The sequence below is a fragment of the Urocampus carinirostris genome, chromosome 1, assembly GCF_059441175.1.
Source record: "Urocampus carinirostris isolate Australia breed hairy pipefish chromosome 1, RoL_Ucar_1.0, whole genome shotgun sequence".
NCBI lineage: Eukaryota > Metazoa > Chordata > Actinopteri > Syngnathiformes > Syngnathidae > Urocampus > Urocampus carinirostris.
This window is the reverse complement of record NC_142349.1, coordinates 2,011,735-2,025,273: the sequence shown is the minus strand read 5'-3', so window position 1 is coordinate 2,025,273 and position 13,539 is coordinate 2,011,735. Positions and strand designations below refer to the sequence as shown.

Sequence of the window (13,539 nt, the reverse complement as noted above, 5' to 3'; positions counted from 1 at the left end):
TGTTGCTATACTGTACTCAGTATTTGAGTCCTCATTTCCCCAAGTACTTTTTTTACTTTTACTGAAGTACTTTTTTGGATGACAAATTTTACTTTTAATTGAGTTATGTTATTCTGAACTAATAGTACTTAGACTTAGATCAATTTTCTGGCTATTCCAAAGGTGGCTACTTCGGTTATTATAAAAAAAAAAAAGTTAAGATACAAATTAAGACGTAGCGCCACTTTTCTGCTCCTGTACAGCAGATGGCGGCGTTACATTTTAAATCATATTTTTGTATCGACGTCACGCACTAAAGAAGAAACGGCAACCTTTCGTTTGGCATGTGAATCCTCTGAAGGTGCAAGTTACGAAACAATTCGGCGTTACGATTTCTCCTTTTTGGCTTCCCTGCAAATGGGGCTTGACAGATTCTGCAACCCCGATGGCTCCGATCGGTTCTGGGTGAGTTCTTTTGAATGTTTTCAATGTCTTTTGACTTTTTTCACCTTTATTGTTATGCCTGCTCTTTTGCTAGCTGCCGGTTAAGCGATAATTACCGTTTGATTGAATAACCGGTTTATCGACACATTCGGTCATTAGGGCAGAACACTGACGTACTTTAGGTTATTTAACCCAGTGTTTTTCCAACTTTTTTGGATCCAAGAAACACGTTTTTCATTCAAATATTTCGAGGTACAGCTATCGATCTATGTTTTCTAATTATTTAATTCATTTTATTATTATGCTAAATTCTGTTGTTGATCAAGGTTTTATTTAAAGATACAATTTGTGGTCAACGTGGCTAAGGAGGTATCAAAAGTTAATATTGATTTATTTTTGCATCTAATTTTGGATCCGACTACATTTTTAACCAGTTTTTGAATATTTACCGCACTTTTTATTATATTCAAAAATACATAATACTCAAGGGTTAATCCTTTATTGATCTAGTATCATATAGGCCGCTTGGGATTGTTTTGGTATTTTGGCCATGAAGGAAGTCAGAAATCATGGTACCGTTGGCCCTTTTTTCTAACCAATCTAAATTTGCTATATCAGGCAACATCTTCAAAGTGAAAAACGGCACGGTGCGGAGGTTCATGGTTCAAGTCCAGCTACTGCAGCCTCCCCGTGTGGAGTTTCTATGTTCTCCCCGTGCCTGCGTGGGTTTCCTACCACATTCCAAAAAAATCCATGTCGGGTTAATTGGCCGGTCTAAATTGTCCCTAGGTTTGAATGGGTGAGTGAGTCGTCTGTCTCTGTGTGCCATGGGAATGGCTGGCAACCAGTTCAGGGTGTCCCTTGCCCACTGCCCGAAGATAGCTGGGATTGGCTCCAGCACGCCCACAAACCTACTGAGGATGAGCGGTGCAGATAATGGATGGATGGACCTCACGGGCAGATACTTTGTATATAAAAAGAAAAAAAAGAGGCATTCCACGACCTACTGATATGGATGAATGTTAGTTTCTCAGGTGATAATTGGATAAAGGCAAAGATAATGATCGATGGCATGCTTTTGCAAAGATAAAATTGGGCAATTTCATTAGCACACCCCACCGTAGTGTGCCTCGGCACACTGATTTTCGAAGCACTGCTTTAACCAACACAAATGCACTCTGGAATATCCTCAACCAATGTTGTTATTTTGGTTACGCGTGACTAATTGGTGGAGAGTGTTTTTGATACCTTAATGTGCACATTTTTTCTTTTGTTTTTTCTTGCCACCACCAAAATTTACCAAATCAAAGACATTATGAGTGCATTCTTTACTTTAGTTTTGATCTCTAGTCCAGTGTTTCTCAACCTTTTTCAAGGTAAGGCAATCTTCTAGCACGCAGTTTGTCATATCTTTAAATATAATTTGTTTCATGTTTTTTAGAAACCTTAAAGGTGGGGTGCGGCATTTTATAACTTGAATTTAGGCCAGGATATGATAGCAGAGTAACACAATGTGTGTTCTTCTCAGACACGCTCTAATAAACTCTTCTTTTTCGGGGTTTGTTCCGCCCGAACAGGCCTGATAAAATCAGATGGGCGGAATAGAAAATCAAGCTTAAGGGTTCTTTGAACTCAGTTTCGCATTGTTAACACATACCCGATAAAGAAAATATTAACTTTCAAATTTTTAATAACAACTTAAAGTATGCACCTCACTTTTAAATTATCATATGACCGAAATTCAAAGAATAACGTTTTTTTTTGTTTTATCATTTGTCATCACGCTGGCTAATAAAGGTTATTGATTTTGGTAAATAATAAAACATTTTTTTTTTAAATTTCAAGTTTCGCTGTCTTTGTTCTCTTGTATCCTAGGACCTTAGCTTAGCCTTTTGGTTGAGAGTAAGTGTCCCGGCTCCTAGGCTTTGTAGCGTATAATGAACTGACCGATAACGGATAATGGATAATGAATAACGAAGATAGAACAATAAGCCTTAAAAACCCCAAAACCCCTTGAAATGTATTAAAAGCTTTGAATTCATTAATCTAATGATATAGCCTTAATTGCCATTAAAATATCTTAAATCCAATTTTCGAAAGCCCTAAAAAATTATATTTGTTAAAACTAACAATATTTAGGATTATTTATCAATTTTACCTTTTTTAATAATTCACTAATTTAATTTCGAAACTACCGTAAATTCCGGACTATAAGTCAAGTCAAGTCAAGTTATTTTTATTTGTATAACCCTTAATCACAAAGAGTCTCAAAGGGCTTCACAGGTTATTACACATGAGCATTTTAGGTTATTCATATGCTATAGAGTAGAAGTGAGTTATAAGCTTAGATTTAAACATTTCCATTGAGGTTGCAGATCGGATCTCAGGGGGAAGAGCATTCGACAACACCGGTGCCCGGATGGAGAACGCTCTCGAACCAGCGGAACACTTCAGCCGCTACTTTTTTCCCAAATGTTCAGCCCTGCGGCTTATTCAGTGAAGCGGCCAATTTATGTAATTTTTCTAACGGCCACCAGCGGCGCTGGAGTATAAAAGGTAAGATTGAGACCAGTAGAATATGTGCGCCAAGAAAGACTGCAACCTTTAAGTTTAATCATACATTGTCTGTAAAGTAAAGGTACGTTCCTATAATTAGGAAGACGCCCTTGATGGCGAAAGTTATGAGGAGGAAGTTGAGGACGATTTACCGTGAGTTTCACAATTACGGGATGCGTTTTTTTAACAGGCATGTTTGATACATTGCAAGCGTGATCCTACTAGCGCGTTGGTACCTTTCAAAGGCACGGTTTGGGATGAAAGTTATATTATTATTATTAAAGCTTTGAAAACTCTCTCGGTATACCGTCTTTCTTTGTAAATATGTGTAACCATGTATAATATGTATTTGCAACTGTATATTTTTGTAATGTATTTATTTTAGAGATTTATTCTGTTATGTGTTCTACGGCCTATCAAAAAGAAGGGGCGGAGCAAACGCGGACTGATGGGAAGTGGGGTAAAGCTGAGTTACCGGTAGATCTGTCTGTTGTCGCAGCGGACAATAGTGGATATATATTTTTCCCACCCTTAACTTTGGAAATATACATTTTGTTTCCTTAGATTACTTTCAACAGGACCCGGACTTTACAAGTCTGCATCATACGTTAATTACGAGTATCATTTTCCATTCATGATGCCGACTGTAGATCTAAGGGGCCGGTCACACAGACATTTGCGGCTGAATCACGGCCAGAAATTTCTGCCTTTGAGGCGGACGCCATTGGACGCACTAAGATCGCCATTCAGACGAGATACAGCGGTGCTTAACACGCAGTCGAAAATTCACGCGCAGGTGGCAGCACGAAATAATTTGGCACTGTTCAAATCTTCAGAGAGCGGGCACACAGCCTTTCACGAGCGTACTGAGGCTGAACCACGGCCAGAAATTTCTGGCCGTGAAACAGATGCTGTTGAGCGCTGTTGGACGATTAGAGACCGCCATATAGACGAGATAGAGCAGTGCTTTACTCGCGGTCGGAAATTTTCACGTGGTTGGCCGCGTTCAAAACTTTTGAGCTGCTCAAATGACGCGGAAATGACGCGCAAACGACGTGCTCTGGCCGCGGCCAGGGCGTGCTTACACATGGGTAGGACGGGAAATTTCAGCGGGTAATCGTGGGTGGAGCATGGTAATAGCATGTTTTGCGCCTGTATCGCGGTGTTATTACGTGAAATTAGCGTGTTACGCGTGTGACAGTCAAACGCCTTTCTCCGCGTATAAACAGCGCGAATGCCGAGCATCAGTTGTGCTCGTGACGTCAAAGGGGGTGAACATGGATCCCCGTCAGCGTAGTTTCTCTTCATTTCGAATAAATCTTTCGGTGCATTCGCAATGGTCGCAACAAGGCTTTAAAGCCAGGACCTTAACTTGGCCTTTTGGCCGAGAGTAAGAATCCCGGCTCCTAAGCTTTGTAGCGTATTATGAAATGATCGATAATAGATAGTGATTAAAGAAGATAGACCAACAACACTTAAACCTCCCCCCCGTCAGCGTAGTGACCTCGTCTTAATCCAATTTTATTTCTTGACATTTCTTTACAAGATAATAAAATAAAGATGATGCTATTGCTTGAAATCTTGATTTTCACGGGACTGTGTCTTGTGCGATTATGATTTTTACAGCCCGGTGCTGAGATTTGCATACCCTCGCTACTACAAACACATTTACCTCGTTTCATCTCTCTTTTAGGGAAAGCAATGGCGAACATAAAACTAAAACCACTTCGTCTTGCATTTGTTGGAAATGAAATACAACTTAAACCATTCCGTTTTTGTTGTGAACGTAATCGAACCGTAAATTCTCCCCCCCTTGCGTGAACGCGCATTCTGCTGCGCTTCCAACGAAAGCGATCGTATTCTATATAAAATGCTTATTAAAACTATAATGCGAGCTAATTATAACAATTGGGAGATCCTTGTCTATATAACGCGTTTATTTAAACAATAAAGTGCGATCGTATTCTACAAAATGCGTTTGTCAACGCGGATGAAAAACGTCAATGCACGCTTCCAACAGAAGCGATCGCAGCAGAATGCGCGTTCACGCGAGGGGGTGGGGGGGTGGATGTGTTGCGTAGGAGTCGGATTTGGGCACAACACCGGCTCGAGAGCTTTTATACCCGTGGTCCACACGAGAAAATGACGCAGAAATGACGCGATGAGGAAGCGGAACAGTCGCCAGCGTCTTTTTTCCGGCCATACCACAGATGAACGGCGGGTTGGCCAAATTTGCGCATTTTCCATCCCGGGCAACCACGGGCAAAAAAAAAACGCAAAATTTTAGCCGTGATTCAGCCGCAAATGTCTGTGTGACCGGCCCCTTAGATTGTGTACTATCTAAGAGCTTCTCTGCCCACTCCACGCATCGGCCCGGTATTGCAGTACTTCCGGGAACGATGATCGCAGCAAGGCTTTAGGGCTAGGACCTTAGCTTGGCCTTTTGGCTGAGAGTAAGAGTCCTGGCTCCTTGGCTTTGTAGCGTATTATGAATTGACCGATAACGGATAATGGATAATGAATAACGAAGATAGAGCAATAACCCTTAAAAACCCCCAAACCCCAGAACATGATATAAGGAAATTGTGAATGTTAAAAGTGTCGATAATAACTCTGAAATTGCTTAATTGATGTTGAAAATGTCAGGAAAAAATGTTAAAACGTCATATTGTCAGATATAACAAAAGTGTGAATATGCTTGATTGCTGTTGAGGTTGTCGAGAGGGGTTGTTCGAACCTCACATTGTTTGTTTGCAGCTGTTGGTGTCAATGGATTTGTTCGGACCAAAAAACAATCGCGGAACTTTGGCCTGGACAGATCTATTGACACTAACAAAGATGTTAAAAATGTCAGAAAAAAAATGTTAAAACGTCATATTGCCAGACATAACGAAATTGTGAATATGCTTGATTGCTGTTAAGATTGTCGAGAAGGGTTGTTCAAACCTCACATTGTTTGTTTGCTGTTAATAGTGTCTATAAATTTGTTCAAACCAAAAAGTTACAATCGTTGGAATTTACAGTCTGGTCTGGGTTAATCTTGTGATTGTGTCACAAAGTTTAATGCGGGCGCAAGCGGCTTATACATAGGTGCGGCTTGTGTAAGGACAAAAGTGGCAAATCACCTAAAAAGTGGTGGGTGCGTCTAATAATGAGGTGCGCTCTATAGTCCGGATTTTACGGTACACCACCCCATCCTTCTTGCTTCCTTTCATCCACCCTTATATGTTCCGCGGCTGAAACACCTTTGGTAAAAGTAAGATAAAAGCAGATAGGCGCAGTAGAAAATTTAGTGCCTCGAGTGGTAAAGAAAAAACTAGTCAATAAAAACAACAATATTGATTTAAGAAAATAAGCAAATATAAATGAACTATCATATAAACTTGCATTTGTAATATACTCGTAGGTTGAGACATTTGGTTTTATTTTACATATCGTGATCCTCCCCTGGAGGGAGCTGACATGGTTAGCCTACTTGGTATCCCCAAAAACCTTGTGAAAGACTGGGCAAAAAAAAAAAGAAATGCTGAGAAAAATAATGCTGTTTGGTCACTTTGAGTCTCCGTAATTTGTATTCTTCCTACTTTATTTTTAATACTTTCTAACTAACCAGCTGTATCTCTGTGTGGTGGTTTCTCTATTTGGGAGGAAGCTGGTCTTGGGGAGTCGTCGCTTCTTTGTAAAAGTTGTCAATTTGCTCTTTGTACTTTTGGGACACCACTGGACGCTTTAGTTTCATGGTGGGACCTAGCTCTCCTCCGACGATGGAGAAGTCCTGGGGGAGAATGTGCCACTTTTGGACGCGCTGAGCATTGGAGGTCGCTTTTTCGTTTATGCGGTTGATGGCCTCTTGGATAGCGCTATTGACGGCGCGATCGCGGCCACCTGCCAGCTCTGAAACGCGAGTGGCTTTGCTGCCCAGTTTCTTGCAGATCTCCACCGCTTCAGGAGTCAGCTCGTCCAATGGGGCGCCGTCGGTGTTCACCTCGCACTTAATGGTGAGCAGCATGGAGAGAAATTTCCTTTTGTCTCCAATCAACATGGCGTTGCTAATAAGCGGCAGTGCTTCCTTGATGGCGTCCTCGGTCGGCACGGGAGGGACGTTCTCTCCCCCTGCTGTGATGATTAACTCTTTAATCCGTCCGGTGATAAATAGGAATCCGTTGGGGTCGTGCTTGCCCAGATCGCCGGAATGCAGCCAGCCCTCATCGTCCAGCGTTTCCTCAGTCTTGTCCAGCATGTTGAGGTAACCCATGAAGACGTGGCGACCCCAGAAGCAGATTTCGCCAACCCCGTCTTTGTCTGGGTTGTGCAACTTCGTCTTGCATCCCGGAAGCTCTATGCCGCAGCTGGTGATCCTAAAGGCATCCGGAAGAGACATGGTGTGCGGCCCAGTGCTCTCACTCATGCCGTACAGTTCGTAGACCGGAATGTCCAGGCTGAGGAAGAACTCCAGCGTATCCCTGGTGATAGGGGCCGCACCCGTGTAGCACTTGCTGCAGCGGTCTAGACCCAGAGCTTTGCGCACCTTCTTAAAAACAAGCTTCTTGGCTATTTGGTAGCTCAACGGCGTGTGTTCCGCTTCTCTATTCATCTTGCTCAGATTGGTCTGCAAGCCCACGTCCTTGGCCCAGGCAGCGATTTTGCGCCGAACTGTAGAGGACTTTGCTCCGGTTGCCTTCATCTTCTCTTGCATCTTCTCCCAGACACGAGGCACCCCCATAAAGGCGGTGGGTCGCACCTCTTTCAGAGTGTTTACCAGGGTTCCCTTGAGTGCGTATCCCATGCTAAAAACATTACCGGGGACCCCTCTCACCCCCATCATGGACTGTTCACTCTGCTAGCCTCTGGGAAGAGGTACTGCAGTGTGCGGTGCAGGACCACCAGGCTCCGCAATAGTCTAGTCCCCCTGGCCATTAGACTGTTAAATGGTCAATCTAACATATAGTTAACTTAAATCTAAACGGCTGCTAATCTGACTTTTTGCACTACTGGCAGTTTTTTTTTTTTTTATAGCTTGCCACTCCTTGCACATTGCTCTCTGCACTATTGTAATTACAGCGTTATTGTTACAGTGTTAATGTTACTGTGTACCTGACTTGTTAACCTGACTGCCCATATTGCACATCTGGTTAGCTACTCTTCTTGCACTATCGGCACTATGGTAAAATACTATACATAGCCAAAATACAATACAACATTATTTATATCTGTACATTCAAGGAAACTGTGGGGGTCAGATGCATCGACATTTCGTTCTGTATACACGTGTACTAGAATGACAATAAAGTAGATCTGAATCTGAATCTAATATAGATATTTGCTTCATATACCCCATGCACAATAAAGACTCCTTAAAAGTAGGGCTGCCACTAACGATTACCGTAAATTCCGGACTATAGAGCGCACCTGATTAGAAGCCGCACCCACCACATATTAAGGGGAAAACCGATTTTGTACTTACACAAGCCGCACCTGTATATAAGTTGCATGCGCCCACATTAAAAAATGTAACACAAACACAAAATTAACCCAAACCCGACTTTAAGTCCCGCGATTGAAACTGAATGTCCTTCATTAAAGTACACAGTCCAAAAGTCACAGCCGGCAAAATGAACGGAAAATGATGCCGGTACTTAAGGTTTGATGCAGACCTGCTGGGTCCGGGTCCCGTTGAAAGTAATCCAAGGAAAAAAGTGTATATTTCCAAAGGTAAGGGTGGGAAAAATATATATCTACTATTCTCCGCCGCGTCCACAAACAGGTCTCACCTTTACCCCGCGTTTGTTCCGCCCCTTTTTTTAATTCGCCCGTGCAAAGCATATCTAAAAAAATACAGATAAATACATTACAAAAATATACACTTGCAAATACATATTATGCATGGTTACACATTTTTACAAAGAAAGACGGTACACCGAGAGAGTTTTCGAAGCTTTAATAATAATAATATAACTTTCATCCCAAAGGGTGCCTGTGACAGGGCAGTTAATGGTAGCAACACGCTAGCAACACGATCGCAACACAGTAAACGAGTCTGTTAAAAAAACATTCCGTACTTGTAAAAATCACGGTAAAACAGTCCTCATCTTCCTCCTTAGAACTGAAGCCATCAAAGTCGTCTTCCTCAGTGTCGGAAAGAAACTTTGTCATATAGACGTCGTCCCAGGGTCCCGCAGCCTCACTCGCGCTGTCACTGTCGCTGGAACTCTCATCCACTCCTGATTCTGTGCCCTCCTCTCCGCTACGCAGCAGACCGGCTTTTCGGAACCCGTTGGTGATGGTGGACTTTTTGATGTGCCTTTCTTTTTGCATTTTGCACGATGAGGGTATGTTTACGCTAATTTAATTTATGCACAAGCCAAGAAGTTGCAGTCTTCCTCGGCGCATATATTCCACCGGTCTAAATCTTACCTTTTGTACTCGAGCGCCGCTGCCGGCCGTTAGAAAAGTTACATAAATTGGCTGCATCACTGAATAAGCCGCAGGGTTGAACGTTTGGGAAAAAAGTAGCGTCTTATAGTCCGGACTTTACGGTATATTAATAATGGGTGAATTCGTCGATTATTTTTTTTTTCGATTAATCTTTGAATTGGATTTGAAAAAAAAAAAAAAACTAAAACACATTTTATACATCTCTATTCCAATATTGAAGTTGGGGAGATCAAAAGAACAACAGAATATTCTATAACATAAAACAATAAAAATCCAGGTTTTTGTCATAACTTAAAAAGAGAAAATACATACAAATGTATGCTTTACACCTGATACTCCTTTCCTACAACATTATCCAAATATATTACATTTGGATTTCCATCCATCCATTTTCTGCACTGCTTATCCTCAGTAGGGTCGCGGGGGTGCTGGAGCCCATCCCATCCATCCACGGGCAGTGGGCAGGGGACACCCTGAACTGTTGCCAGCCAGTCGCACGGCACACAGGGACAGACAACTCACTTTCTCATTAACACCTAGGGACCATTTGAACTGGCCAATTAACCTGACGTGCATGTTCTTAGAATGTGGTAGGAAACCGGAGTGCTCGGAGTAAACTCACGCAAGCATGGGGAGAACATGCAAACTCCACACAGGAAGGTTTGATCTCATGTTGTGGTTTATTGGAGTCGGGCTTGACATAAGGAGAACACATTAGTTTAAAACGAGAAATTCCAGGCTTGTTTCCCCTGAGTTTAAATGTCAGCGAATGTTATTATTAATTGCCTTGGGCTGCCAAGTAATAACATTCTGCTTGGCGTGGAACATGCAGTCAAGTCAGGAATTTGAAAGGCAGGCCGACCCCAACGATGTTCTTGGAAATTGTGTAATTGGAGAATCGAAAGAGGCCGAAAATATTTTGAAAAAACATTGTCAAATCCCGAAAGGCATGCACATTGAGGGAAAAACAAGTGCGTCATCGCGAGGGGACGTGCTAAGTAACGTGAGATGTTGTCTTAGGATATAAAAAACTGATTGTCTCTTAGACAAATGAGAACTCTCTCTCCCGCCAAGAATTCTGTGTACTTTTGTGCATATTTTGGGGCATATTTCTCGGACTGCTGCGAAACTCACGACCTCAGAACTGTGTCTCGAACGCGCTAACCACCTAGCAGCCGTGCTGCCCGTCATATGGATTTATCATACAAAACAAAGACGAGGAAAGAGCAATACATTTGATATTACATGTAGCAAAATTTGTTCCTGCAATAATAAAATAACAAAAATGTAAGCTGACTTTTCAAATTGTGTGTTTTTTTTCCGGGTATATCTTTTAATATGATAAACAATCCCCATGTGCAAATTATTTATATTATGCTTAGGAATCAGCCTATTGTGTTGAGTTAAACATTATTTTTGTATTTTATTTATTTTCTGATTTTTGTCTCTGTATTTCTGCTGCACTTTCTTTTCCCTTGAAAATTGTCAACTTTATAGTGTTTGGCTGCCAGAACAAAGTGTTACTACATTTCCATAACTTCACAACAAAATGCAATTTACTTATTTGCATTGATTCAACGTGCTGAGAGCTCCTATAACACGCGGAAATAGTTTGCCAAAACCTTTTATAATCTATTTTAAACGATCTTATTGATTCATTTTTGCAGCCTTACCTAAAATACACCATTCAGAAGAAAATATATGTAACATGTACTTATGCTGTTTTCAGATTGAGTTAAATAATATATTTTTTACTTTTGTCTCTTCCAGGATTGGGAGCGTACATGGAATACTACAAACCCAGACTTTACTCTGTGCTTCCAGAACACTGTCCTGGTGTGGCTTCCATGCATCTACCTCTGGCTATGTGCCCCTTTCTACCTCTTTTTCATGCGTGGTCATAATCAAGGTTACATATGCATGAGTCACCTCAACAAAGCCAAAACAGTAAGTCATTACATGCTTGTGTACAGGTTCACCTTTATCTGGTAACATAAGTCCACACTGTTAAGTATTGATTCGCTTTTACACAACTGATTCAATATGTTTTGACTCGTGTGTCAAGATGTTTTTTGAAAATTTGGAAAAGTGCTCTTTTTTTACTACATACTAATGACATTCATATTATTTCCAAACATACAGTGTGGTATAATAAGTGCCTTTTACAGAGTGGTATCCATACCTAGCAGTCGCCACTATGTTTGTCTGGCGTTTTTTTGGTGCTACGCTGCGCTTTGTGGCGTTGTTTTTTGTTTACATTACACAACATTGCCATCTAGTGGTCTGATAATACTCACTGGGGCTTTGAATGATGAGTCACGAATGCTTAATTGATGCTAAAATGTGTATACTTATCATAACATGTCAATTTAGGACGCAAGAGGTCAGAATTATACATGTTCTTCCTGTCTGCAGGCTTTTGGCTTTCTTCTGTGGATTATTTGCTGGGCAGATGTTTTCTATTCTTTCTGGGAAAGAAGTTATGGTAGTAAAGATCCTTCACCTGCCCACTTGGTCAGTCCAACCATACTGGGCTTCACCATGGTAAGAGAAATATATGATTTGTTTTGGCGCCAAATCGTGCACGGCGGCCAAGTGTGCGAGCAGCACATGTGTTGAGCAGTGTGCATGCTGTACAGATCCCCTGCCAAGAAAAAGAAACGGAACACATGACAAGTAGATAATTACTGTATTTTCATGACCATAGGGCGCACTGTGTTAAAATGCGCAGTCTCAGCAGCTGGTTCTATTTCTGTTTTTAACACTACACAGGACGCACAGCACGATGGGGCACAAGAGCCCTCTGCCTTCGGCCGCATTACAACAACACAGACAAGCATATGAGTTTTTGTGATTTATAATACAACGGAAGCAAAACTGAATTTCGTTGTGGTTTATTTAATTATTGATTTAAAAGTAACGCACACGGATAAAAAAACAATTTTTTTTTTTGGTGCAAAACAAATTTTTACCCACATTTTTTTATCGGTTATCCATATCGGACAAATCTGCCAATCATTCTCATTCCCTGTTTCTGACCAGAGCTGGTCTACATCCGCTTCTTTACATCACAGACAGCGAACACAGCACAATTAGGCCCGCCGCACAATTTGAAGAAAATCCGAGACTTAATTGTGCCTAATAGTCGTGAAAATACAGTTAAAAAAATCGAGGAGAGAGAAGCCCGGTCCAACTTAGACTTAAATTCGTGCCGGGTTTTGGCCTCCATGATCTGCTACCTTACTGTAGTGGATGAGTTTATGTGTCCCAATGATCCTAGGAGCTATGTTGTCTGGGGGCCTTAAGCTCCTGGTAGGGTCAGCCATGGCAAACGGGTTCTAAGTGAGGAGTCAGAAAAAACGCAGCTCAAAAGACACCTTATGACCACACAAAACTTAAGTCCACAATTTTCCTCGCCCGTGGCCCTGCTCTGGAGCCAAGCCTGGAGGTGGGGTCCACTGGCGAGCCTCTGGTTGCCTGGCCTTTGCACACGGGGTCCAGCCGGGCACAGCCCGAAGGGACGATGTTTGTCCCCCCTTCCCATGGGCTCACCACCTGTGGGAGGGGCCAAAAGGGTTGGGTGCGTAGAGAGCTGAGTAGCAGCCAAAGGAGGGGTCCTTGGCACGCCGATCCCTGGCTACAGAAACTGGGTTTTGGGACATGGAATGTTACCTCTCAGGCGGGGAAGGAGCGCTAGTCGGTGTGTGAGGTAGAGAATTCAGACTAAATATAGTCGGACTTACCTCCACACACAGCTTGGGCTCTGGGACCAGTTCTCTCGAGAGGGGTTGAACTCTCTTCCACTCTGGAGTTTCCCGTGGTGAGAGGCGCAGAGCATATTAGTTGCGCCACGGCTCAGCCCCTGTACATTGGGGTTCACCGCGGTAGACGAGAGGGTAGCCCCTCTCTGTCTTCTGTTGGGGGGACGGGTCCTGACTGTTGTCTGTGCTTATGCACCAGATTGCAGTTCAGCTTACCCACCCTTCTTGGAGCCATTGGAGGCTTTGTTTGAGCGTGTGCCCCCAAGTGGTGTATCGATTTTGGACTTCTGTGCCCGTCACAAACACGGGGGGAAGGCGGGGTGCCATCAACACTGCGTATAGTCAGTGGCAATGGTGCGCTGCT

The 13,539-nt window shown here is 42.5% G+C and overlaps 2 protein-coding genes across 2 annotated transcripts in view; one reads left to right on the top strand and one right to left on the bottom strand.

Annotated features, from left to right (window-relative positions):
• Window positions 1-305: 305 nt before the first annotated feature.
• abcc1 (ATP binding cassette subfamily C member 1 (ABCC1 blood group)) overlaps window positions 306-13,539 on the top strand; it is an 85,956-nt gene continuing 72,722 nt past the window's right edge. Inside the window, exons 1-3 of the mRNA XM_088335098.1 lie at window positions 306-444; window positions 11,185-11,361; window positions 11,830-11,958. Coding sequence (XP_088191224.1) covers window positions 397-444; window positions 11,185-11,361; window positions 11,830-11,958 — 354 coding nt within the window. The 5' untranslated portion in view covers window positions 306-396. The remainder of the gene's footprint in view (window positions 445-11,184; window positions 11,362-11,829; window positions 11,959-13,539) is intronic.
• LOC148373216 (long-chain-fatty-acid--CoA ligase ACSBG2-like) lies at window positions 6,615-7,801 on the bottom strand. Its single transcript, XM_088352609.1, has one exon. It carries the CDS (start codon window positions 7,799-7,801, stop codon window positions 6,617-6,619), a length of 1,185 nt encoding a protein of 394 aa, XP_088208735.1. The 3' UTR covers window positions 6,615-6,616.